This window comes from Xylocopa sonorina, unplaced genomic scaffold, assembly GCF_050948175.1.
Source record: "Xylocopa sonorina isolate GNS202 unplaced genomic scaffold, iyXylSono1_principal scaffold0059, whole genome shotgun sequence".
Taxonomy (NCBI): Eukaryota; Metazoa; Arthropoda; class Insecta; order Hymenoptera; family Apidae; genus Xylocopa; species Xylocopa sonorina.
Genome location: NW_027490130.1, coordinates 350,463 through 378,272, shown reverse-complemented (window position 1 = coordinate 378,272; position 27,810 = coordinate 350,463). Strand labels below are relative to the sequence as shown.

At 38.2% G+C, this 27,810-nt stretch overlaps 1 protein-coding gene across 1 annotated transcript; it reads left to right on the top strand.

Annotated features, from left to right (window-relative positions):
* Window positions 1–164: 164 nt before the first annotated feature.
* LOC143432213 (uncharacterized) lies at window positions 165–27,810 on the top strand. Its single transcript, XM_076908982.1, has 2 exons — window positions 165–299; window positions 26,755–27,810. The coding sequence occupies exons 1-2, from the start codon at window positions 283–285 to the stop codon at window positions 27,740–27,742; spliced, it is 1,005 nt and encodes a 334-aa protein (XP_076765097.1). The 5' UTR covers window positions 165–282; the 3' UTR covers window positions 27,743–27,810.

Here is a 27,810-nt window from a genome sequence, read left to right as displayed (position 1 = left end):
ATTAGGGATTAAACGAAAGGGTTGGAAATGGTAGGGTCGCAAGTTGACTCGCATCGGCTTTTCGAATGCAACTTCGGCCGTCTTCGGCAGTTATCGACACTGTTCGCGCTACTCTCCTTAACTCCTACTCGTGCTGTCTCGATTCAGTCGTTGACGCGCGCCCGTTTGGTTTGCTTCGGGATTTAACGGTGCTTCAACGTTTGCAAAGGGGATTCATGGGCCAAATCTGATAAACAAAAAGCTGACCTGTATCTCGTTCAGAAAGAACTAACTAATCACAGCATGTTCACGATCGCGAGGTAAGACTTTTTATAGATTTGTTTTTTTTCTTTGTAAAGGCACGTTTGTTGTTTTGTGTAATAAAAATTGCACAACTGTGAAATCTATGTATTTATATTCCTTAATGGAAATTCTTCGAAACTTTATGCTTTGCGTCTTGAGTATTTGTCAGCCGAGGGAGTGTACCATAGATTTTCTTTCGATGTTCGAGTAAAACTGTTCGAAAGGAAATGCAGCGTACAATGTATTCATCTTAGGTTTTTGAAATCAGTAAAATGATGAATCAGGATACGTATTTCCTGCGAGAAATTCTCCACACACACGCATACACGCCTTTTGCAGTCTTGGATAAGATTCACCCGATTTCAATTCTACGTATTTCTGCCAAACGTAATGTAGATATCGCGTGGACGTAGAAGATATTTGCGTGGGCCAAGGATGCGTTTCGTGGCACGTTGTCGAACAGTTAACTCGCAAGTTCGTTCATTGGTGGCAGACGAGCCGAGCAAGTAGTTTTCTCCTGGGGAGCCGGAAATATCGAAAATCCATAACGCCACGAGATGGTGCTAGCGTAATAAATCTCGAAGGCTTTCGTTGCGTTTCCCAATAAATTTTTACGCACTATAACAATGCTCGCTGATCTGTTCCATTTTCCTTTTATTTCTGTCTGATATCCAAACGGAGAAACTCTTTCGGCTGAATTTGTGGTAGTTCGCGGCGAACGGCGCCGTAGTCCTTATCCTAGGACGGTCAATATTGACCCCGGCTTGAGCCAAAGCCCATCGTAATAAATTATTGACTTGACGGAGACAGACATGAACGTGAAGGTTCTGATCTAGGTAATTTGATCTTCATCGATGGTCGGAAAATCTTTATTACGATAGCTGTCTATACATTTAGCATAAAGTCGGGAAACTACAAGAGATATGAATCATTTTTACGATGAGATAATCGTCATCGCGCAGGGCGAGACGTCACGAATCTTGATAACCAATGTCCTACATGGTTTATGATCTGCTTATCGATGAGGTTATTCCTAGGTGATTGGAATAAATCTGTACAAATAAATCAAAACCGAGTTAGTTGCAATAATTTAAGTAACGCACATAAACAACATATATTACGGATATACAATCAGCTTTCAAGATAGGTAAGAAAGAAAGGTGAAACTTTACTTAGATAAATTGTTAGAAATATATCTCTTTAAATCGTTCGTAGAAACTACTCCCTGGGGTATAGGTACGAATAGTCTAGATAAAAAAGAAAAAAGTCAATTAAACGTCGTTAATTGACAGAGGGAAATCGGGGGATGAATTTTCATGAAACGGTATCGTAATTCGACATTCACTGTGCACTTTTCTGTTAGCCTCTGTTGGCACTCGATATGCGATCCGAAGGGGTCGCCCACGCATCGAGGCTCGTATGTACACAAGCACATGTACGTTAACACGAGCCACGGGTGTGCACCACCGTGCGGCCTCTGCCTTTTTCTTCGTGTGCTGGCGATTTACAGTAAGAGCACCGTCTGCTTTCTGTGTTAGTCGCCAACCATAGGGGACGAACGAGATTGGCAAAACTCTGCTCTAGTGGTGGTAGGGGGCACTAGGGGGCGATAGAAAGAAAATGTAGCACACGCACACACGGTGAGGTCGGTAGTGTTCGACAGACTCGCGGTGTTTACTTTTGCATGCACAGTACCCCGCGCCCTGCGCGTCAAGTATTACACCGGTAGCGGCGGTGGTAACGAATCATCGAATCTTTTTTATCTCGCGCGTCAATTTCCTTACTTGCGGTTAAATCAGCTTCTGCAACTGGTTAAATTGATTTCGAAGATATCATTTCGAAAAGACACTATTAGGCCATAAAATAGTTGATAATTGATTCCGTGGGCGAGACGGAGATGATTGCGGTTGAAGATGTGAATTGTTCTTACATGGTTCATCCACTGTATGTACGTTTGGAATTATTTGTTCTACTTGGTTCGATTGCAAGCTCGATCGCTTGACGCCAAACAGGATGCGCGCGAATCGAACGTTCGATTATGAAGCCAGTTATCGTTCTTGTCGAACGTTCCGCATAATCAAACGAGGTTGTATTAACATCGGGTGTGTAATTGACTACCTAACAAATCACATCTCTAATTTCCTATTCAATTAATTTATAATTATTTAAAAAGAAAATAACCAAAAATTAGGAAAATTATGAGATGAAAAATGACTGGAAAGAAAGCATGAAATTTCTTCTTTTTTCCCCTTTGAAAAAGAGAAGAAATATCACGTTTCAAGGTTGGCTTCGGTCGATTCCATTCGATCACAGGTATATACAGTATATATATTTGCTGAGAGACTTTGAAAAGCGTCGGCGATGGACAAAACAGCTAAAAATAACGCGATCTTCTTCGACGCTTGTACGTGTTTGCTCGCACAGGCTACAACCGTTTCCAGGCAGCAGGTCTATTTGTTGAGAGACCCTCGTTCGTTCGTAGAAAAGAAGGATCGAGACGAGAAGAAAGAGAGAGAGAGAGAGAGAGAGAGAGAGAGAAAGAAAGAGAGAAAGGAGAGAAACTGAGAGGGGTGGCAGTTCGATTGGGACACGCGATATATTACGTGCTCGGCACGTACATGCTGACTACTTTGTACGTAAGTAGACATAGGCATAAATAGCCTGGCTACGATGCGTGCACAAATGGTGTGCACGTTCTGAGTGAATCAGAAAATACCTGGGGGAGTAAAGGAGAGAATGGGAGGGAGATTTTAATGCGATTTCTGATGTTTCTAATTCTGTTGTTTCTTTAGTTTCGTCTTCCTTCTGCTTTAGTAATGAAAGCCGGAAGGGCGGGAGAGGAAACACTATGCTTCCTCTCGAGTCTATAAAGTCGAGTCTTTAGAGCAGCAAGTGGTCTCACCCCTTCATTCTTGGAACACTTCGGACAGATTTTACGGAACCACGGTATGCAGGCTCCCAGATTAAACGCAAAATTCAAAATACTACTTGGGACAATTCGTGTGTGATAAGGTGTAACAACATTCCCGTACAATAGAGCAGATACTTCCGAAGGATGGGATAAGAATACAATGGGTGACGGAGCAATTCATCCGGGTGCTGTCAATATTTCATGGCGTAATATCAAAGCGGCGTTATTTGCCACGTCCCAAATTTCCCATTTCGAATCGAAAACTCCGCGGACTCTGTGGAAATGCCAACATGTGATCGAGAGGAACAATTTGTAGGAGAAATTTATGTTGGAAACGAACGACGAAGCAGCCAATAGCTGATCGTTGAAAAATTGGATGCATTTTTGGTCAATAATAATATACTGAAAATTAATTTAGGATTTTGAGACAAAAAAAGGAATCGAATGAATAATAATTATGGTTTTACATGTCTAAATCTAAATGAATCACAGCAACAAAGTTTCGCATGGGCACCGAAATTACCGAATTCCCCACGAGTTGCCAACACGAATTCCTCGTGTCGCCGCAATTTGCTGGAATCGTGTTTCCAGATTCACGTTGCTCGGTCTGTACGCACCCTTAGACGTTCCTTAATTGAAGTATACTTCCCTATGGGAAACTCCAACAACAGCTTTCATCGGAGGGGGCTATAGCTTCCACTATTTCGCTAACATTGGCTTGGACTAAAACAATAGTAGTCAACTTGTGTTCACTAATAGTTGTAAAAAACATTAATAAATGATCAAAACGAGTAACCGTGCAAATACGTGTGTACTTTGTACGTGAGAGTTGGAAGCAAAGGTGAAAAGGTGGACGATAGGAATACAAAGTTTGATAAGTGATATATCGATACGCTACTGTCGCGAACCATGAGTGTGTACATTAAAAGTGTATAGGGTCAGGTTATCCGTTTCTCCGTTCTCTCTCGTTTGCTCGGTTTGATTTTACGCGTAGCGGAGGCTCTTGCGAAAAAGTTGGAAAAACTGAGCGACTTCCATCGAGGCTACGGTTACGGTACACAGCATCCTTTGGTGAATATAGTGACATAATAGGCAAACGTCCAGGCCGATGTACCGTTATGCAGAGTGATGCTGAGGTCAAAGAGCCGGCGCGAACGGGAGGGGAGAAGCAGGAGTCTGGGATGCGTTCGGAGTGCATCGGATATGTTCGTTCGGCTAGTTCACTCATGAATATTTGAAGAGCCGAGAGATCATGAGATACTCTTAAAGTATAATATATACTATGAGTAAAGTTTACCGCGGTGCGAAAGTAACATTTTTAAAGTTTCGATAATTTAGACAATAATAACATCGTTCGGTGTTATCAATCGGGAAGAAAATTTCTTTTGTGCAATAAATAATATTCTTGTACAGACTCTTAGTTATGATTGTAATCCAATAGTAAGAATTGGATATAGCAATCAGAGTTTCTAATGTAAAGAATAAAAATAGGAGAAAGTCAAATTTCAAATGTTGAGATGAAAGCAAAAAATTGCATTGTAGGTGAATAAAACAGAACACATTTAAGATACATATATATTGTGAACAAATGATGTCCGAGATAATCTATAGTAAAATTATTATCAATATTGCAATTATTATATATATTATATATAATATATCAATTATCATTATTAATAATCATTATATATAATAAACAATTTTTCAATTATTATATATATTATAATCAATTATTATTAATATACCAATAACTTATTGATGGAAATGCACGATATTCTTCTCAAGTATGCAGCAAATTTACTGTTAGTCTCAATTTATTGATGCGTACAGGATGTAGGCGGAAGCAAAGTATATAGACTCGTAGAAAGCGATATCTTTTACATTACATTATTATATTCAACTGATATATAGGGTGACTCGTTAAGTTGCCACGTAGCATTTGGAAAAATGTTCCATAAACCTTAAACCAATGATTTTTAAACATTAGTAACTTAATTAATGACTAATCATAGAAATTAAATCCGAAACATTTTTCAATACCGTCTATAATTAAACAAAAAATTCAAGAACACCGGCAAAATACGGATAATATATTTTCATCTGTTTTGTATTGCTATTATTTTATATAAGTTCAAGTTCATCAATTTCATCGATGTCGACACCTGTCTCGCTAGCGTTTCAATCTTGGTCATTGACACTGACCTAATAAGGGTTAAATAGATTGTTCTTGAGCGTCCATTGAGCGCAGCACGCGTCTCCATTGAAGTGTTGGACGTAAGTATGGTACGTATGTATGCACGCATTTATATCGCAGGACACATCGCACGGCAATCGGGTGGGGAGAAAGAATGATGGTGTGTAACGGACCGCCCGTTAATGATATATTTTCCGTTCGTTAACCATTGATTAATAAATATCCGGTCCATAATATCAACAATTAACAACAATTAACAAGATTTTTATCAGGAGAAAATGAAGAATGAGAAAGATTTATGGTTCGTGCTTTCATAGTTTTTAATTACCGATTGGCGTTGCTCAACTCGAAATTAATCAAGTGTATTCAATACTTATCAAAGTTTTTATCAAAGTTGAATGAATCGAAGGTCATTTGCGATATAAATCTCGAACAAATTCAACAGGATCTAATTTCGCGTAATTATCGGCGTAAATACTCGGAAGTTGGAGATTCTGTGGTCTAATTTCCGAGCGCGGAATGGCTCTCATGCGTTTCTTACGAATTCCACGAAATTACGGATTCCAGTTTCGTCGGTAGTTGCCAATTCACTTCTTCCTTTTCGCTCGCCGGTGTGCAATTACTTTTACGCATAATCGGCCAGTCGGCGTTCTTTTCATTATTCGCTCCGTGAAACACCGTGAATGCCTAAAAAGGCATGAACGCGGCTCAATGCCGCGTTACCGCCCAATCCGGTAAAATAACATCTCACGAGAACACCGTGCGATGTACGTTACTTGTGCGTACATCGTAAAAAATCAAATGCATCGTTCGAGGCTAAATTTATCCAGAAATGATTGCAACTTACTCCCTGCCACGTATTCCTATACCTCGTCCTCGTAGATTTACAAGCTTTCGAGGTTGAAGCATTGCCTTCCTGTTCCGTTCTTCTCCCTTTTGGCGTCGGTAAATCACGTTTCTTTCATTTTTTTCCACATAAGAGAGCCACTTGTAATTGGGAGCCTTTCCTGCGGAAGGTCGCCTGAACACCTCTACGGGGACGAATAAATCGGGAACGTAAACAATAAATCACAAGTTAATTATAATAATTAGATTTGCCTAAAGCAAACGTGACCGTAGCAGCAACGTTGTACATATTCGAGGAATTTCATGAACTAGCAAATTATTTATCTGGGTAATGAAATATTTTTACTGGCGTAAGCTACGTTAGCTCATTTTTCGCGGTTCAGAGGTTAATGATGGCTGATCAAAATTTTCATGGCACAATTGTGATTATATGTAGATATTGAGGATGAAAGTATAGGAAATGATAGTAATTGAAAAAATCAAGAAATTTAAATGAAATCAATCAGAGATGAAGAGTAACGATTATTTGCAAAATTTTTACGGAAAGGAACATAAAGAAACACTTTAGCGTTATTTAAATGGAGGAGGCAAAAAGTTCATTTCATCAAGTTTTGCAGAAATTTGCAGAAATTTTTCGAAACAGGAAGTTACCAAGTAGTTGATTAATAGTTGATTAACGAACAATCCATTATTGTCGACGAGTTATCAAAAACATACTCAAAGTCCTCTCTTGAATTTTGATGAAGAACACACCAGGTACCCTTTTCATTGATCTATTGCAAACAATTTTTTAGATCTATTTTACAGATTACAATTTCAATTCTGGCACTGTTAATTAATCCACGATAGTGGTTAGTGGACGGATGCCAGCTATTGATTGTCTTAAAAATTGTGGTCCACAGATTGGTGACCGGTTAACCGGCACGCTTGAACGCTGGTTAGATTAGTGACATCGGTGCTATTGAACGATCAGCAAAGCTTAATCGGAGCAATTTGACATAGAAAATCGTTAGCACAGGAAATTGATAGCATTGGTCTATTCAATGTAAAAATGAACAGTTTTGCAACGATTTTTATATTTAATAAGCAATAAAAACTAATTTGTGTTTTGTTGTTCTATAGGGTGAAAAATTACGTTTAACTCATAATACTTATGTTATATAATATAAAGAATCGTAATAATTTGATCTACTTTGAAATAAAAGCAAAACATTTTTTTTTCAGAAATGGGTTGCTTTTCAAATATTGAAATGTGAAACTTTCAAATAAACACCCTACACATGGTGATGATGTACACGTGTTGTTGGAATTCATTGTAAGATACTTGGCTGTGTAAATTATTGGTCGAAACTGTAGAGAGTTTAGCCAATTGGAGAACAATTATAACGTTACAAGGTCGTCCGTGTAAAAATTTTAATTACGGTAATACCAACCTCATAGTGTTAGCAAACCTCTTCAGAGAAGAAATTATTCTTGTTTCGAACAATTGTTACACCAAAATTCTCTGTCTATTGTAATATATGATGTCAACAGACTCCAACAGCTCCGAAAGCAGAAAGGGATGAAGGAAGAGACACCCCTTCTTCTTCTACAGAACAGGAAAACAATTGAATTATTTATTTTTTTAAGATATTTTGCAATTTCTGTTAATGCAATAAGTAATCATTTGCTCTCATCAGTTAAATACGCAATTTTGTGAAGTACGCATAGTTATGAAATACAATATTTATATGTGTATTTTAGTCTCATCGCAACAAATACTTTCACATAATTTGTCTATAAGAGAAACATGAAAATGTGAAAGTCATCTAGACAAAGGCGAATAGCGATTGTACAACACGCATATCATAGTACACCGTTCCTCCAACGCTCCAAGGGTTTGTCGAGGGGAAAAAGAGGTCGTTTACGCGAAGTATATGTCGGAGTACGCGTCCAATTATCGGCGATAACGCTATTTTCGGCTCCCACCTTCGTAGCGTAGCCCTTCCGTCCGGCTTTTTCTCCCCAAATTTCAACGCCCTTCAGTCGTATGAAACATATAATCAAACTTTACTGCCGAACATACATAATGACAGGGTCAGAGCTAGCGCAGAATTAACGATCTGGGAATGGAGCTTTGGGGCTACGCACAAATTGCGCTTCCTTGCAATTACGTTTCACGTGCTCTTCCGCCATAAAGCGAACCGGCTAACGTAATTCGTGATCTTTTACTCTCATCTTTTATCTCGTAATCGCCGCTGTCAGTCTTTATTTTCGCCGACGTTTTACTTGCATTAGCATTGGCCACGTTCAATGGATGTTGTTTCCTTTATCGTTCGTTTGCATCAAAGTATTTCAGTTAATAAGGCGTTTACTAGAATTTCTCCTACTGCCGTCTTAATCAATGGTCATGCCGTCAAATGTATCTATTAGTCTCTTTATATTGTTTTCATCGATCTTCTACTTCGTATATCTCTTGACAAGGACACAGGCAGTTTCTTATTAAATTTATTTCAATATATTTGTTGAGATTCCAAATTTGAGATAAATTCTGTCTAACAGAGAAACTCACAGTCCACCTCCACCGATTCACCTACCCGTAAAAAACGTCTATCGAACTTGTAAAATCATTCGTTCAGTAAAGTTCAGTCGTGCAATCGATATGAAGTTGATGAATTTCAGACATAGTACACACGTGCTGCCATTTCCGTTCGAATGTAGACTAGCCTCCGCTAACATTCTCCGTCTTAGGTAATCATTAATTATAACATACACACACAGTCAGTATGCTTTCCTTTCGACAACGATATCCTTGGTAATGACATCTGTTAGTCATAATTGGTCGAAGTTGGTTTGGTGTTGGTTCAGCTGGACGAGGCAACGGTTTGGTCGCCCTGCGTCGAACCAAAGTTCTCTGTTTCCTTTTTGCTTGACGTGGCTGCTTGAATAGGGCTCGCGTTAAGTTCTGCGACGGGAAGCTAAGGAGGGTACGGAAAAGAAGAGAAAAGAAAGGAAAGTAAAATGGGAATCCTTGAGACAAATGCAGGAAGCGGAGATGGTAAGGAAGAAAAGAAACAGCCAGCGAATGTTTCGGACGTGGCTGGCTGCTAATTCAACTTCAGCCATTTCTTTTCCCCCAGCTTCTTGATTCGTTTCGATTTCTCTTATGCATACATGTATTATGTACGTACATACTTCGACGGACGCACGTCGCACCTCACTCCTGAATCGATTCATCACGCGGTCTCCTCGTGCCTGTAAGGTCGATTCGGACGAGATCTGCATTTCTGGTCGTCTCGAACGTTTTTATCTCCTACATGCAAGTATACGTATCGGGCATCGACTGCATATACGACTGTATAACGTCGGCGTACAAACGAGACTCTGCTGATGGTAAGTTGGTCTGCGGCTTAATGGAGTTATCAATGATTTAAATGCACTGTGTGTAGTTTTCGGAAGAAATAAATTATTCAGGGAAAATGCCTGTATTTTATACGAAATTAAGTGACGACAAGTCGGTAGCTAGTATTTGATAGATTTTTATTGGAGAAATTTCGTTGATATATACATATATTGAGTTGATGCAAAAGGAATGTCGGTTTTTAACCTTCAATTTTAAACGACCATAACTTTTTTTATAATAGATTTTATTAATTAAAATAATTACCATTAGAATCAATGCAGCGTTACTAACGAGATACAAATTTGTTTATGCCGAAAGAATTGAAGACGTTTTCATCATCATCTTGATTTTTGAAGCAATTCTCGCGCAAAAAGTTATTGAGATGCTTGAAAAAGTGATAGTCGATGGGCGAAAGGTCAGGTGAGTATGGTGGATGGTCCAGAGTTTTTTAGCCCAACTCATGCGGCTTTTATCGCATCATTAAAACGTGTGGTCGACCGTTGCCATGAAGAAGAATTGGACCTACAAGAACTGGACCACTGAGAAATCGAACGAACCATCGTTATACCGCACTTTCGTTAGCAGCATCTTGGCCAAAAGCTTCGTTGTTTTTGCCAGCCGTCTCAGCTGCTTTTCGACCTCGCTTGAACCCGTACAAAAAAATTGCTCTTAATTGCTTTTGTCTAGCATTGCTAAAATGATCATAATATAGCTATAATTAGGATCGATCATATATATATGTGTAATAAAAATAAAGAGCAGATTCTAAGCTTTAAAATACGAACGACCATAGATAATATTTATTTTGGAATTTATTAAAATTTCAAACATAAGATTCGATATAAAAACCGACATTCCTCTTGCATCAACTAATACATATATGTATGTATTTACACTACGTTTACTCTGATTATTAATTACTCAATTTTGATCAAATCTAGGATCATAAAATTTTTTACAAGTGTACATTTGAGGGACAATGTCTATCGAAAAATGTCAAACGTAACACTTGTCAAATTTGAATAACTTTTATTCCATGGACAATGAGAGTACGAGTATTTATGGGTTCATTAGGATCCCATCATGGACTCCAAATAGCACGTGCCACTACCTGACCATTGTGGAACTATATAATTCAATTGGAAAGTATTATGGCCCTGAGTCCCGATACTAAGGGTAAACGTGGTTACGAATGTACGACAATGCAACATTTGTTCACTAACTGGAAGATCCGTCCCATTCTACCCCAAGTTCCCATCCAGACATTCCCATAATCATAACGATACTTCCTGATTGTTTATAAAACATGCGCGAAACGTTCAGAGTCACGGAGACCACGGAATTGTACCTTTCATTCTTTCTTTGAATTTTTAAATCTCAATTTTTCAAAATTACCGAATGAACATCAAGAAATCGATGAACACTGATCTGGATTCAGTCATTTTACAAGAGAGAGAGAGAGAGAGAGAGAGAGAGAGAGAGAGAGAGAGAGAGAGAGAGAGAGAGAGATGTTAGAGGTGACGTGTTTAACGTCGGCATTTTGTAAAATGATCGAATCCAGATCAGTGTTCATCAAACTGTGAAAAACGAAAGAGACTTCGCACAGTATTACTGCAGAATATGTGTTACTTTATCGCAAATTATACCAGCCAAGAGGAATTTCTTTTAATGTGAAATTAACCAAGTACCGAATAGATAGATAGGTAAAAGCCGTTAGAAACGCGTACCTGTGTTAATTAAATAGCGAAACCATTAAAAATTTCTGGTAAACCATTCATTCAACGTAAATGTCTGATGGAGAGATGTATAAGATATTGAAATTTTCCGTTTTACGTTACGAAAGTGAATTTCCCTAGTTTTTTTCCCGTTCTCAGCATCCCTATCGAATCATTCGTATGTCATTCGCGTAAGGGAGACTGCTGAGTTCCGAATAACAGCATTAACAACAGCTGCCTGAAAAACTCGAACCCTATCCGACAACGCCGTGCGAGAACGAAAAATACATCTGGCGCATGAACGAGATTCCTGAGATCATTTACACTTCCTCGTTTCATCGAGCCGCTTGGTTATAGCAGATTTCGTTAACGAACTCGATGAATCTCGTCATGTTCAAAATGCACCTATCTCTATCATTAATACAGGAAGCCTTTTCTCAAACGTACATGCGCATGCTACGTATACACTCTTATATGAGTTCTATATTTTCTTAGCAAATTTGGAAGTTTTCTTTACAAATAACACCATATTACTATGTCTAACCAATAGACATAAAATTTGTAAAGATTTTTTAATGTTACAAGAATATCTCGTCTTTATCCAAATAAATAAGTGCGACTCTACATGATATGGTTATCTCTAAGAGTTAAGATTGACCGCGTAACATTGGTAAAAGAATAACCATTGACTAAGGAATAATAAAAGAGAATTGTAAAATGGTGACAATAAGACATTATTCGCATTTTGTAAAATCATTTAAAATATGTCACTGGAGAACAGATAAATACTCAAACATTTTTATAATGTAAACGTATAAAATATCTAAATATTTTTTTGTAACACGAAATTGGTCCTTTTCTTTCCTACATTTATTTTATTACCCTCTGAAGGTTTAACATGCGATAAAAAAGAACAAAAAGATGGTCCGAATAAAGAAATAGTAATTCATGTGACGTTTCCTTGCCTCACAGTCCAGAGTTTTTTATGTAAAAAAATGAAATTATGAATTTGAAACATGCCTTGAAATGTTAGCAGAGTTGACGGCATCGTTCTCATTCGGAGAATCACTGTTAGTTATACTGTATCTCATAGAGGAAAACGTTTCCTTGATGAGTTCAAGATTAAGACTGAGCCAATTACATCGTTGATTCGACAGCGATATCGTTTCATGAACAGGCGATTTAACTTTCATTTATAATTCCGTCGCACTAGTCCAATTAGCTAATTAAAGAAGGGCAGGGCTTCTAAGCGCTTCACTGCGGCAATTAACGCGCTCAGCGATGTAGAAAGAGAGGCCGAATAATGCCGGATGAAAAAACGGCTGGTATCTTGAATCTAGCCGAGTAACAGGTTCCTTGGAACGCTTAAAATGTTCAGGATGTTAGACAGTGAATGAATGATATACCAACGAAAGATTCCCGAATGTATTATGGGGCAAAAAGTTGTAGGGTTAAGTGACCGAAACAATGACCCCATAGACGGGTTTTCTCGGAAAAAGCAATCGTACCCACCATCTTTGCGCCCCCCTATTTATTTCTTTTATACATATTTACAATTTCTTCCCCTTCTTAATTTTCCCTCGCATTCACGCGTTTTCCTTATGAAACTTTCGATCTATGTTACGAAAATTACTTTGGAAGCAATATCGATACATACCCGGTACTTTCCATCAGACAAGCAATTGCGCCCTTTGAAGTCTCGGAAGCCGTAGATTTGCGTCCAACTTTTCGATACGACGAGACGTTCCGAGACCCTCGAGCCAGCTCTATTGTGCTCGTTTGGGGTGTGCCAGCTACGGCTAAATTACTTTCAGGGGTTTCTCTTCAAGAAATTCGTGCTTCTTAATCGGTAGCTTAATTTCGTTCTATTTGGAGTGTGCTTTTTTCGTGAAATCCACGGACGAGAAGCTGGATTATATAATATTGCGCTGTATATTATATTTCAGGTATCGAGGGTGATTCTCCCCCGAGCAATCTTTGCTACCGCTATTGATGCTAAAAGCATGCATAAATGATTCGATAAAACTGCCATGAAATACTTGACCGACGCATTATTTGAACTGCTCGATGAAAAGTAGTAATACCTTCTAAAGCGACACGGACGGATGAGTGATGATGGATGATAAGATTGCCTTGGAAACGACTATTTTAGCCGAAAATTTCAATTAATACCCACGTTAGCTGTACGAATTATTTGTGAATATGTTAAATGCCAGCTCGCGACACGAGTTGGTAGATACCGTAGCTGCCTGGTTCCATTGTAAATGCTGCCTACACATTAGGATCAATCATTCCTTAGATATTTCGTGTAGCTATCCTTAGTCATCCATCTTCCGTTATCCAAGCTCGTTATACATACATGCGTCACCTACGTATACGTATAATTCCCTGTGTTGCATTATAATTTTGTTTGCGATGAAGAAAAGAATTATTTTTTGGTGTATATAATCATGATACGATTACTCTCGCCGACAAACGATAATAATGTGTGAATTTTATTTACAATAGCAATAGCATGCATTCATGTTTTAAATGGCATAGGATTTGATTTTTATTTAAGTTACATTAACGTTTGGACACATATATTTATGTTATGACAAAAATGAAATTTATTTAAAATAAACAAGCTTACAAGTTGAATATCTATTGGATCACAGTAATGAGATTTACAATGTATTCAAAATCAGGCATACGAAAGACTACACACGACTCCCAGAAATGTTTACAGCCGACTCCTCGAGTGTCAAGCGGCAATAATTAATGTCAATGAAACTTCACGTGCACGGACACATACATATTTATGTGCATGAAATTTCCTCGTATCGCATGCGACATGGGTGGTGCGGAATCTAATGGCGAGGTATACGCTTATGGGTGGTGAATTTACGATCAATGTAAATGCGAAGGGAGACCCTGTTCCTCTCCAAATGCTTCTTCTATAGGACCGTTGTTTGCAATTCGCCAAGAATGCGTGTCACCTACGCGGTGGACACGGTTTAATGTTTCTTTATATCGCTTCAGATGCGGCACAGATATTCGGACCGAATTAAATAAGAGAACCACGTAACTATCGCCCGGTCGTCTGGATCTGCATTTATATGTGTACTTACATGATATGGCGCGAACTGTCGCTATATATGTTTGTTGAAAATCTTTTTTATCCCACATATACACATATATTATCCGTTTTGCCGCTCTCTGTAGTCTGTAATCTTTTTTCCGTTGCTTTTTCTATTAATATTGATAAAATAATGGCTGTACATGCCCTCTTTTAATTTGAAATCTGTGAACGCTAAGTAGAAACTAAATCCATTGCCAATAATATCGATTGTATGAGGAAAGTGTAGTCTGTCTATCAATGTGTATTGGTCGTATGAGGGCCCCTTATTTAGTTACTTAGCGTTTTCATATTATAGTCTGATACTCTGTTGTTGTTCACTCGTATTCAAACGAAATCGTTGCAGAATCGATAAAATCGTTATAGATATTCCGAGATTCGTGGCACGTAACTTGGAAGCAGAATGCGTGACCGCCGGATGCTTTCAGACGGTTTTCCACGTAGTGAACAATTTTACATACCGAATAACTTCTGCCACGACAGGTGAATCGCGTGCACGAACTCGTTAGAGAATCTCTGCCGTGTTCGGTGAAGCAAAAGTCATTAATTTCATTTGTATCTTTGAGTAAACATTATGAAAAATTGATTTTTTGGTATCGTTTCAAATCGTTTAAAGTTTCATTAAATGTTCAACGGATATATCTAATATATTTTAGTTTGATTTGAGAATAGCAAAAGAAGCATGGTGTAAGTGCTTCCTAATTTCCGAATTGCGGCTCGAATTGCCGTACCAGGCAAAGGATCGTTACCCCTATTCGTCTCTGTCTGCCCAGGATTTCTTGGCAATGCTCGCCGTCCGCACTACTTTGAGTCGATAATACTCTCCCACGGTATGAGTCTTCGCTCGTTTCATATTTTTTTCACGCTTCCCTCGTCCCTGGACCTTTTATTGTTATCATCAACCCCACCGTAAAAATTACTCTTCATCGATCAGTAGAGATCGTCACCTGATTAAGGATCCATCGTAATGAGGGATCTATGTCGAGGGAAATCCTTAATGGGTTTCCTGAGCGCGGAGATATACCCTTCCTTGACGTTAATCACCTACTCTACCCAAGTACCATCCTTGGCTATCGACCGTCCTTTTTGCGATATACGGAAGCGATCGATTCCTTTCCAAGTGAGCCACAAGAAATATTGTTTCACTCTTAGTGTAACAATGGTAACCTACCGTTCAGATTGAAATTTATGTACATTATATTATGGTATTATGGTATATACAGCAAACTGATGGTATGTTATGTCGGATATGATGCGTCCGCGGCAACTCCAATTACCTAACCTGAGTTGTTGTTAGGTTGTTTCGTCAATTGTTACAGTTGTGCCGATCCACCGGTACTGTTAGCGGCCTCGTTAATGCATTTCCCTTAAAAGGGATCCTCTTCACTCTGGATAAGCAAGGGATAAGCAAGGGAAGAGAGAAAATGACAACCGCCCCTCCGACTATCGCCATCCGTGTCCAATGAAATACGTGGAAATCCACTTGGATTCTTGCTGGTACGATAAAACCGGTCGTCGACCGGTTTGCGGCTTAAACATTTAAGCCTCCCTCCCTATGAGCATAGAGAAACGATCGTCTTCGGTCACGTTTGGCAGGTGACGACAACGTACGGTAAATTTGTGACATAGTTTGTTCACGGTCACGGTTGTTCTGCAAAGGGGTTCAAACTCTGTATACATTCTCGAAATTTGTAATTTGTAATTTGAAATTTCAAAATTGTATGCACATAAAGTCGCTATGGGAATATTCAACTCTACGAAATTTGTTATTACTACGTTCTGTCACTTGATTGACGTAAATAAAATAAGATCTGTCAAGTTTTTAAGAGTTTTTCCTCTATGAAATATTTTATTAAAATTAGTTGTACTCTTATATTTATTCAATGATACCCATAAAGTGTTTAAAATTACTATTGCACTCCTTCACGTGTCAGATTAAGTAAATCTTGGGTAAAATTATTGAATCGCTTGTTGATAATCAGATAATATTTCAAAAAGATATATAGTTTTTATTTTTCTGGATTTAAGACGACGTCTTTGTTGCACGTTTTATCTTCTTGCGAAGTTGGTCTACATCCACGCTGTTGACTGTTCCTCGGTCAACAAACAAAACGACATGCACCCCGTAGTCAATAAGTGGTCCTAGTAGCTCATTAATGGCTACGTTTCCTAAAATTCTTCCTAACGACTACCTAACGACTGTAAACGATTTTCAGTTCCGACTACTGCCGCGTGCACAGCACGTATCCTAGATAAACGGTGAGAAGTAATTTATCCATCTTGCTGGAGTACATTCTATTGCGACGTGGGTGACATTTAGTAGAAAGAGTTTCAATCTTGTAAAAATCAGACTTATCATAGAAGCGAAGTCAGCTAGAGTTTTGACGATAACCATATGTGAAATTCTTTTATGATATAAAAGAAATTACGCAAAGACATGAAAGTAGGACTTAAGGGAGAGGGATAAAGGTATAGGAATAAGCTGTTAAAGGGGATGCTAACAAGGCGACTAAGGATAACACGAAGGCATAAGAGAGATGATAAAGTCAAAGAATGCACAGGTATACGAAAAAGGTACTCGAAAGTGGATTTTAATCATGATAAAAGAAGTTGTAGCAAGAATACCAAGAAATTCAAAAAGTTATAATCGATATATGTATATTTGGGTATAACGAATAGATTAGTATGCGTATGTGTATATTTAAGGAATCTGCATAAGTAGAATACATATCGATTTATGGAATAAATAATAACTTCAACTCAATTTGCACAACTGATAAATTTTAATGATTTCGGTATAAATAACCTTACGTGGCATGATTAATTCTCTTTTAATTGGAGGCTTGAAAATAAATAAATGAGGCATAAAATAAATAACTCGAAGTAGCTATAACACAATTAGTATTGCGTAAGTTGAATACCATACCTATCGTTGGAATTAGTGGTGGATTTACTAATTTAAAAAATAGTGAAATCACAGTCTAAGAATTTACATACATTTCCTGTAGCTGGTGCGAACGTACGCGCAACCTTTGCAGATCGAAGAATAACGAATCCACCGTGCACATTCTGATCGTTGATTTCAATAGCTTTACGCGCAAGGTACTGGAACGACCCTCGGAATTTCGCTGAACACCGTACGCGAACGGTTGCTATAAGTTGAAAACGAAATCTCTTCGCAGCAGCCACCTTGCGGAAGGAAGAAATTAATTGCAATGAATGTTGGTCCGGCGCGGTCCAGACGAATTCGGTGCATTATGATTTATGGACAGCACGTCCGCCCGGTTTTTCTCTAGCCTACCTCACGAACGATGCGCAGCGGTGATGTGCTCTTAAGTTATGATAGATGTCTCTGTTCTCTTGAGCATATTCGTCCGAACGGAAATCGGTAAATAATATTTCAGTCACGTCAGGGCCGCAGTTGAATTCCAGCGGCTTGCGCTTGCTGATAACCGTCATGTTCATTGCTCTCGGTTCAGCCCCGTTTATGTATGTATGTACATACACGAACACTTACTAGCCTCGATCGCAATTAATTTTTTACAAATCGATCCATTTACCTTACGGGTGGGCTGTGATAATATTATAGTTTGCCCACGATTGAACCACAGCCAGGGAGAACCTGCACCTGATGAACACTCCTGGTGGGGTACTGTTGTATCTTGAGGGTACAGGTAGTTACGTAGTGACGATACTTTGTCTATCTACATAGTACGCTCAATTCATCTTTATCGGCTAGAATTACTTCCTTTGGCTCCTCGCTTCCTACATTCTATTCGTTTTTTACCACTCTGCCATCTGGTTAGGTAGCGATTAACAGCACATAACATTATACTAATTTGTAATAATCAACATTGTCAATGAAGCATCTCGCTTATGATTACTATTATTGTTCAACTTCTTGCTTATCTTCATCGCGCGTGGACTATACAACCTCGCCGTTCTATGAGTAATAATAAAGTTGGAAATAATGGTTCTCGCAATTCTGTATGATTCGATCAGGGATCGTATAATCGAACGATATCAAGGAACGATTGTTACTTGCGTGATTTTATTTCGCTGCTAAAACAACTTTTGCTTTGAAACGCAATTTCGCAAAAGGTTGACGATAATTTTTACTCGGAACGATTCTAATTTCACTTTTTCGGATTTTATCGCAGCTTTTATTAGCTGTCCAGCTACCTTCTGTGTTCGCTGCTGGTTCCTCCCCTGGCACGTGGAATCGTATGTGCACGAGAGCGTGCACACTCGATTCTGGACTTGTGGTCACAGGCCGTGGTGTTCGCAGTCGGCCCATAGCCGTGGCTCGAGTAATCACACCAAGGTGAACAAACTCTCTCCACTCGTCACGGATTAATGCTCTGTCAGGCCGCAAAATGACTCTGCGACCTCTGGATTAACGTGGCCAGGTATCACGGTGTTCCGCGAGTTATTCACGAACGCGAAATCGCCTGCGCTTCGATGATCTTTCGTCGCGAAAATTAAAGCCTGTTTCGCGCATTACCGTAAAATGGTCCGCAGATTGTACAGCAAAGTTTCTCTGCCCAGATCCAGTAATTACACGCGTAGTTGGACGTATTAATTTCGTAGTGTTACAAGTATAGATGTTTGGAGCTCTTGAAAAATGAGTGTGATATAGTCGATTCTTTTACAACGTATCAATTCATCTTGTGCTATAGGAAGGTTGACCAAGCTTTTATTGGTCACTATAAAGGAATTGTTTATTCTAGTTTCGTTATAATATTAACATTTCTTTTTATCTCATTTTATTATCGTTTCCCTTTTTTCGTTATTGTTTTTTTCATTGGAATTCTTCACGAATAACTGGAAGAATTTGAAGAATTTAAGAGTTCAGTGGACTAGAAAAGTTAATCTCTGCTGAGAATTTGCATTCTTGTTTCGCATGGTTAAGAACTGTGAAATTGGCGAGATAACTTCCTGAGTTATTTCACACAGTCTTACTCGAATAGTTCGATGATCCATATATTACTATATTGTCAAAACGTTTTGAGGATATTCGACAATATTTTTAATATATGAGTCAAAGTGTCATGGGTTTAATTGTCCCTTAAGTAATAGTCCTTCGGTATTTTCCATTAAGGACAAATTTTCAACGGCATTTCATACTTTTAGTTTTTAAACTATACAAATTGACAAAATGCTTCTCTCAGTAAATGAACAAGAACCCTGATTACCTTCCTAATCTGGTAAATTCAGCGAATCTAGCGTCGCGTCTTAATCAACTTCCTTCTGACTGTCAACATGTCAAGTTAGGCCAATAATGAATCGCGTGGATACGTTAAGTCGTCCAGAATGAATAATTCCACGCGGACGTTGCAGTACGCAAGGTTCCGGGTGGCTAGTTGCCTTTTCTCGCCGTCGAATTTGAACTCAGCCGAGACACAAATTGCAGGCTTAGCAGGCCCTTACAACCCTGGGGAAATCACTGACGTTTCTCGTCGAATCTTACCTATACTCATTCCTTTTTTCTTTCGGTCCTCGTACTCACGCGCCAACACGTTCTACCTTAACAATGAAACGAATCAACCAACTGGATTGATTATTGATGCTCTGATCGAAGCTTTCATGCGACTGCACTCGATTGGCGCTTTAGAAGTGACTGGAAAATGACTACGTACAGGTAACCTTATTTTAACACTCGTTAAAACTCGTTAAAAACGAACATTTCTTTTTTTTTAATGTTATATACGCAATTAATTATGATTAAAAATTTAAAAGATGGCATTTAAAACGGCAAGCTTTGCCGCCGATGGCGCGTGAACTGGACATGACGGCTTCCGCTACGACATGGGAATAGAGCTATAAATGAATAAATTATAACTTATTTATACATTTTTATGTAAAGCCGCTATTTAAGCCGCTAATAGTGTATCATTCCTTCTTGCCATTATTTTAAGTGTAGTAAGTCACCTTAGGGGGCGTCTCGGGCCATCGCTAACCATTACCAGCACAGTTATGCACTAGCGAAGCTCTCTCATCTTTGATGTTAATGTTGCCGATTTACCGCGCATGCGGGAACTAAGTTTCCGATCGCAGCGTCATCTAAATTTCTGTCTTACTTGCTTTTATATTTCTATTCTCCTTTCCTATGTCTCCCTGACTTATTCTCACATCCAGTTAATCTAAATTTAATAAAAATAATAGATATATTATTTCTAATACATTGAAAAATAGGGCAAGAAAAAGTAAAAAAAAAATATAAAATACATATGTTATAATGTGACATATAATATAAATGTTATACTATAAATATATAAAAATATAAATGTTATGTAATCTAAACAATAAGAGAAGCAACCTATAATATTATATATATTATATATATAATATTTTTCATTATAGGTTGCTTCTCTTATTGTTTAGATTACATAACATTTATATTTTTATATATTTATAGTATATATATAAGCATATAGAAAATAATTTAAAAATGAATATACTTATATAAATATATCTGTAATAAATATATTTAATATTCTAAAGTTTCATTAATGAACGAAACTAAAATAGCATATTTTTAATAAGGATATATACAAAATAGAAGACATTCATATGTCAGCTACTCGACCCACTTGCTACAAATCAAAAAAAGAAAAGTTAATGAAAGCGTAAGAGATCATTTTTATACAATAATATAGTATATAATAACATAAAAATGTAAAAAAAGAAAAGGAAACACAATATTAAGCAGCATTTTAACTTCTTTCAGGCGTTTGTTGCTTTAGAAGCTTAAAAAAAAATAACAAGGCAAAATTAAAGTGTGTGTATATTAAAAATGTTATTTATATATAGAAAATAATAATTATAAAATAATGTTATACCTGCCACGTTCCTTTAGTAATCGAAAAAAGTGTCGTTCCACGTCTAATGGATGTTTGCATTCCATTAATGCACAGCTAGGCTTCCTTTTTGTATAAACTTAATTAATAAACTAATACAGCAACACCTTAAACGAAGCTAAGATCAAAGTGCTTCCAGGAGAGTATATAACGTAAAATAGTTATATGAGGTAATAATCCTCTTAAATTGATTCTTTTTCCACTTTCTCCACTTTTTCTCTTGTCAAAACCTTCGAAAGAACTTGAATACCTTTCAAGCAGCTTGCCAATCGGCGTTGGATTCCCACCAATTTTAGTTTCATGTTTGGTTAAATATTTGCTCGGGTTTTTGACTGTTAAGAAAAAAAGAGAGCAAAAAATAAAAAACAAATGAGGGAGAAGTTCATGTGGTATTGCGATCGGAAACTTAACTTAACCTAACTTAACTTTTCGGCAATATAAGATCGGACGGTTACCTTACTGTCGATCTTCAGTTGTCTCACTTCTGAAATATTCCAGAGATATAGATCGATTATATAAGGTAATTTAGTTTTTAAATGTGTTAAAACATTAAGAAAAATCATGCTACCTAGCGTTGTAGAACAGCATGCAGTGTTGCAGAAAGGTTTTCGTAACTTTATTATCGTGTTTGTTGCGAAATCGTGTTGTAAGATGCTGTACTGCTAGATGGCTATTTGTACTTATTGCTGTTGGTAGCATAGCCGCCAAGTTGAATTGAAGTAACGCGATATAGTCATGTTCCCAGATAGAGCCGCATTAATAATTTATATTCGAGAAAAGAGACGAGGTGAATAATTGATGGCTAGAGTTGGAGAGAGAGCGAGAGATTGGAGCGAGTAGTTAACGAAGTTAGTCGATAGATTGGTAATAAAATGGCAGATTGCCATGTAATGAGATCGATTAACAAAAGCGTTGAAAGAGAACACATTCAAATAGATATTGTATAGGATCGAATGACAGTTAACGTGACCGATGGATTTAACTAGAAGCGCTGTTGATATTAGACAAATTTGAAGCACCGCAGAATTTTGAAATATGGATTTACTCGTCAACGAGCAATGTTTTTTTTTAAGAGACTCAAGTTGAAGGGATTAAGGGGAGAGAATTTATAATTGTAGATAAAAACGAAAACTTTTTGTGGCTTTTCATACACGTTCGTTTATACTTCAACGTTTCTTACAAAGTTATTAAGATCGATTTACGTCCAACATAACTGAACAAATATTTTATCGATTGTGTTATACCAGTACACAGAGATATACACATAGGTATGTAATTGAATTCTCTACCAAATTTTTACACAATAATACTAATTTCATGAGCTATGTTTACTGTATAAATAAGATGAACATTTCTATTCAAGTTTTGTTGTTGTTGTTGTTACACGTTTCTCTGGTTGATTTAAAAAGAGAAATTCGTTTGATTTGAAGTTTCTAGAGAAACCTAGAAAGTCCTAGACTGTATTGAGAAATGAAAATAATAACAAACTCTTTTTATATTTTTTGAAATGCAAGTGAAACTATAATACATATACTAAAAACTTCAAAAGGATTTATGGAGTCGTTACTTTTATTAAAAGTCACGAAAAATCTTTATTTCCGACATTCTGTACGGTTTTCAGGGCGGCGATGGGAATTGAGTCGCTTGACCGACTGTGCGACACGTATCAAATGCACCTATTCGATCAAGCTTAACAGTCATCCAGTTTCCCCCGGCTGTCCCATCCGGTTGGGTTGAACCGAGAGCCGAAAGTGAATAACCCGCAAACATTGATCCGGGTGAAGATCGCGAAGATTACTCTCGGTTGACCGCAACGTGCCGGAACTAGTCATTTTCATTTTTTATTCCGTCGCCGCGAGGGCTTACCCCTGTTATCCTTCCTTCCGTTTTCAAGCAGTCGTTGCCGATGCGTTTCTCAACCGTCGGTCTTTCTCACGCGTGCTTGTATGCTCACGCACGTGCTTCGGTACACGCGCTTTACCAGTTACACGCTGATGTCCCTCTACCTCCACCTTGGCTGGCTCTGCCTTCTTGTACCTCCGGTTTTTCTACTTTTCTCTCCTTTTTTCTTTCTCCCTGCTCATCCTCGCCTCGCCTTGCCTTGCCTCTCGCGATTTCTTCGCCGCTATTTCCCCTGGCTGGACGCCTCTTCCGCGTTCCTCCAACCTGCCAATCGTGTGCCCACGACGAATACGTCCAACAATAATGAATTACCGATCAGCGTATGGTCGCATGGATATCTTCTCGCTGGTACAGAAACAGAATCGGTAATTGCGGGCTGAGCCCTTTTTCGACTGTGGCATTCGTGCGAGTCGTTCAAGTCGCTCGAGCAAAGAATAACGATCGCTGTCATCGTCGATGCTAGAACCGTCTATGTTCGGTTACTGTAACTTGCTTACTCAATAAGAGGATACTGTAGTGCTCTCGTTCTTTACCCTCACCCGAGACTCTCGTCGCATATACAGGATGTGCTCGAGGCAGCTTCAAACTTTAATAGAAAATTGCCTCCGGAGTCTGATGATAGTCGAAGAAGTGACATTTCTTATTTTCGTCTAAACGCACTATTCGATCCTAAGTGATTACTCGCGAACTGGCTGGTATTGTAATGTAAATGCTTTCAAACTGTCGGATTTTTTACATACGATAGAGAATCTGGCTCCTTGCCAGGTACAAGAACAGTAACTTGGTGATTTAATAGCGGAATCACTCGTCCAGATAGAAATTTTATCACTTTCTGTGTAATAATCAAAGAGTTCTTAACTTAAATATTAAAACTTCAACAAGCAGAGAAAAAAGAACAAAACGGTCTATCCCGCTTATTTATTCAGATTTCCCAATGCAATATGTATAAATAGGCACAAATAAACAAGTAAAAAGAAGAAATCTTGTTTGTTTCCCTTTTTGCCATTTATTACAAAATGAAGCAAAATCGAACAGACCTCTAGAGAGCTTTTTCTCTTAATCTATCGATCTTCACGCTTCAGGAGTCCTGACATTTAAATTGAGAACACCTTATACATAATCACAATGCTGGTTACTTAAAAACTCTTTTATCGAATCCGATTAATTTATATTATTAGTCTTTGGAATGGGGTTTAGTATCGTTCGATTTGACCGCCAAATTTATTCCTGGTCAACGTGTCTTGTGTAAACGATTGTACGTGATTCGAGGAATCTTGTCGAACAATGAATTCAATGAATCATGTTCATCTACATGTATATTTGCCATGCTTTAGCATCTGTAGATAGATTCGGATAAAGTTAATAGAGTGACGGATGCGTCGAGATTCGAGGTTCACACGAAACTGCGTGAACGAAGTTTTGATGCTCTCGGGATATACATTCTCGCTAATGAAAATTAATTAACGAGCTTGTCAGCGAGAAGTGTCAGATAATATTTGTTATTCTTCACCTCGATTGTTCTCTCCAGTTTTGTTCAAATTACCGAATGGTTAAGAAAATAATTTTATACCAACAGAAACCCGGTTACCGCGCTACTATTTGGAGAACGTATTAATTTACATGAACCACTGTGACAAATTCGTTTCGAAATCACTATTTTTATATTTATATATTATACTTTCCTCCAATTTTTATTGGAATTCAAGTTGGTTTAATTCATTTTCAGTTTAAGTTTGTATTAAGCAAGTCGAGTTACTTGAAGAAAACTATGTTTAAGCGGTAGATCGTTGAACTGGTGTCTATTTTGCTCATTCTGTATGCTTAGAATCTTACATATCATGTACTGGAATGTACTACTCATATAATCTGAAACGAAGTTCTTCAACATTCTAAATCCTTATGGACGTTCTAAGCTACTTAAATTTAAGTTTGAAACAGTGGGAACTCGTCGTTTACTCGACACGATGTACGCTATTTCAAGTTCTTTTACTTCACTTTTCAAGGTTTTTTACTTAACGTGTTTCAGTTTGTATTTTGTTTGACATGATGCATTTTTTCATGCTTCGGGCAAAGTTGCGGTTCATTCAACTCTTTCCTTGCCCTGATGTACAGTTCGAACGGTGTTAACGGTGACTTGCACGAACACAGACTCGAAGTTATTACAACTCCAGCAACTGGAATTGAAGTGACGCATTTACGCTCTCTTTACTTTAAAAGTACAACAGAAAACTAGAAAATAAATACAATTTAATAAAAGAATTAGAAAGAAAGGTTAGTGTTGTATAGATATGTGTGCGTGTAATAAAATACAATTTCATTGCATAAATTATTAGATATACTACTGTCAAAGTCAGATTGATATTTGGAATACTGGTTATTACGCCCCATTAGGTTTCAAGATAACAATGTAATCGGTAACGACGCGGTACCGTGCAAATAATATCGTTGGGTTTTTAATTACTTTAAAAAGGAACTTTGCATCAGCTATAATCGACTACAACAACTTACAAAGAGATAAACTTACAAATTTCATTTCATTGTATTGCACAAAAGTAATACATGTGTGATTTTATTTGATTATAATATTATACCGTTGATTATCAAAACTTTCATAAATTTTCCTCTAATAAATATTTCAATTGCATCAAACACATTTGTTTTTTTGAACCTTTCTTTTCGTTTTGTTTCTATGTTCCTCAAAAGAATTATTCGCCATTTTCATTCTATATCATCAACTATATGTATATAATATATACCTTATGATCAAAAAGTAGCCGGAATTTCTTATTTAAACGAACCACGCTTGAGATATTGTCAAAATCATTATTTTTCACGTCACTTTTCACGCGTAATCTGTCAGATAGTTTGTGCGTAATAGCTTCGTAAACAAGTAATCATTTGGTGTACTCTGGGAATTTCACTATGTCGAATTTAGTTGAGCAAAGAGTCTGCCTGAAATGTTATCTTTCTAACAAAATATCATGCGCGGTAACGTTTAGAATGTTAACGGTAGCCTACGAGGACTCGTACCAGTGGTGGAACGAGCTTGATAGATGATTTGTTTCGTTCCGGTCGTCCACTTACCATCTCTGTGACTGACGAAAACATCAGAAGAGTTGAGAAAATTGCATCAGGGAGATAGCAGCTAATCTTGGTCTCTCGTTCGGGTCGGTGCAAAGCGTTATACACGATGTTTTGGACATGCGACGAGTTGAAGCGCGTCTTGTATCTATTCGATTCTAATCTATTTGACCAAAAACAACGTTAATATCGTTCCGCAAGCTCCGTATTCACTTGACATGATCCCTCTCCTATTCCCTCCTTTTCCTATTCCCCCGACTTTTTTTTAATAATTCCCTCTGAATTTCTCTACCCTCCATTATCAATCTTTCCTATTCCACTTCTCTCTCCCGTTCGTTTCCAATTTTAACTGACGAATGTTCTTATTATAATCAAACTCCCCTTTATTATCGAACGCCCTTAGTTTACACGAATCTCTGAACTTTAATAAAAAAATAATAATCTTTCATTTTTGTATTTTCAGATTGCTTAGCTATACGCTGCTATTTCTGTTCAGCAATATCGATACGATCGTATCTGAACAAGCGATAACCAACTTTGAGACTGTTCACACGAGCAACGCGGCGATTTTGAATCGACTAGGTCTCGCGCCACTTGAGATCCCAGATGGACATCACAAGAAACGACTGGCTGGACCCGAGCCGCCCGGACTCAACGCCCAAACGCGCATCCATCAGCCGTACAGCCGTCGACACGGGCACCGAGACAGCCACGTCTACATCGTGAAGCTTCCAGCCAGTCCACCCTATTATACAATCACGAAACCGCACAAATCCCCGAAAGACCAAAAGGTAACTAAGTCCGGATCCAATTTTCCCGTCGGATTTCAGGGAAACGGAAAGCCTGCCAAGATCTATCACTGGAATCTGCCAGTGGTAAAGAAGATCAGCGAGAAGAAGAGATTGCACACGCAGCTGAAAATCGAGCAAGCAAAGAAGAAGCTGGAGGACGCGAAGATGAACCTGAGCATCTCGTCCAAGAATTTTATGGACAATATCCACCAGGAAAACGCGACGATAAGTAAAGAGACGGCGCAGCAAGGGAACAAAAAACACTTGACCGCTGATAACATCAAGATTTCCGTCCGGCCAAAGGGCAGCCCTTCGAAACACGTGAGAAACAACGACAAGAGATTGAGCTACGTCGAACGTAATGATAAAACTGGGGAATCAGCTAAAAAAGAGAATAGCAACGCGAGCGACAAGACGTACAGGCTGGACGACTCGAGCGTGCACAGGATTCGGTTGACGAACGAACTTCACGACTCGAGGAACACCGCGAAAGTGAAGAAACATCGGAAGAAGGCCGCCATGTCGTATTACGCGCCAATCGCCGGTAAATCCGGGTCCACGAGCATCCACAAGAGCTTCCCCGGAAACGGCAAGCCGAAGGCGTTCTACGTGATGGAGAAAAGTCGCAAACCTGTTTATTATCATCCCTTGTTACCTTAATCGGTGACGAGTCGTGAAAATGTCTGTAATTACGCTACGTTTGTTAACGGCCCGTGAGCTTGTTAAGT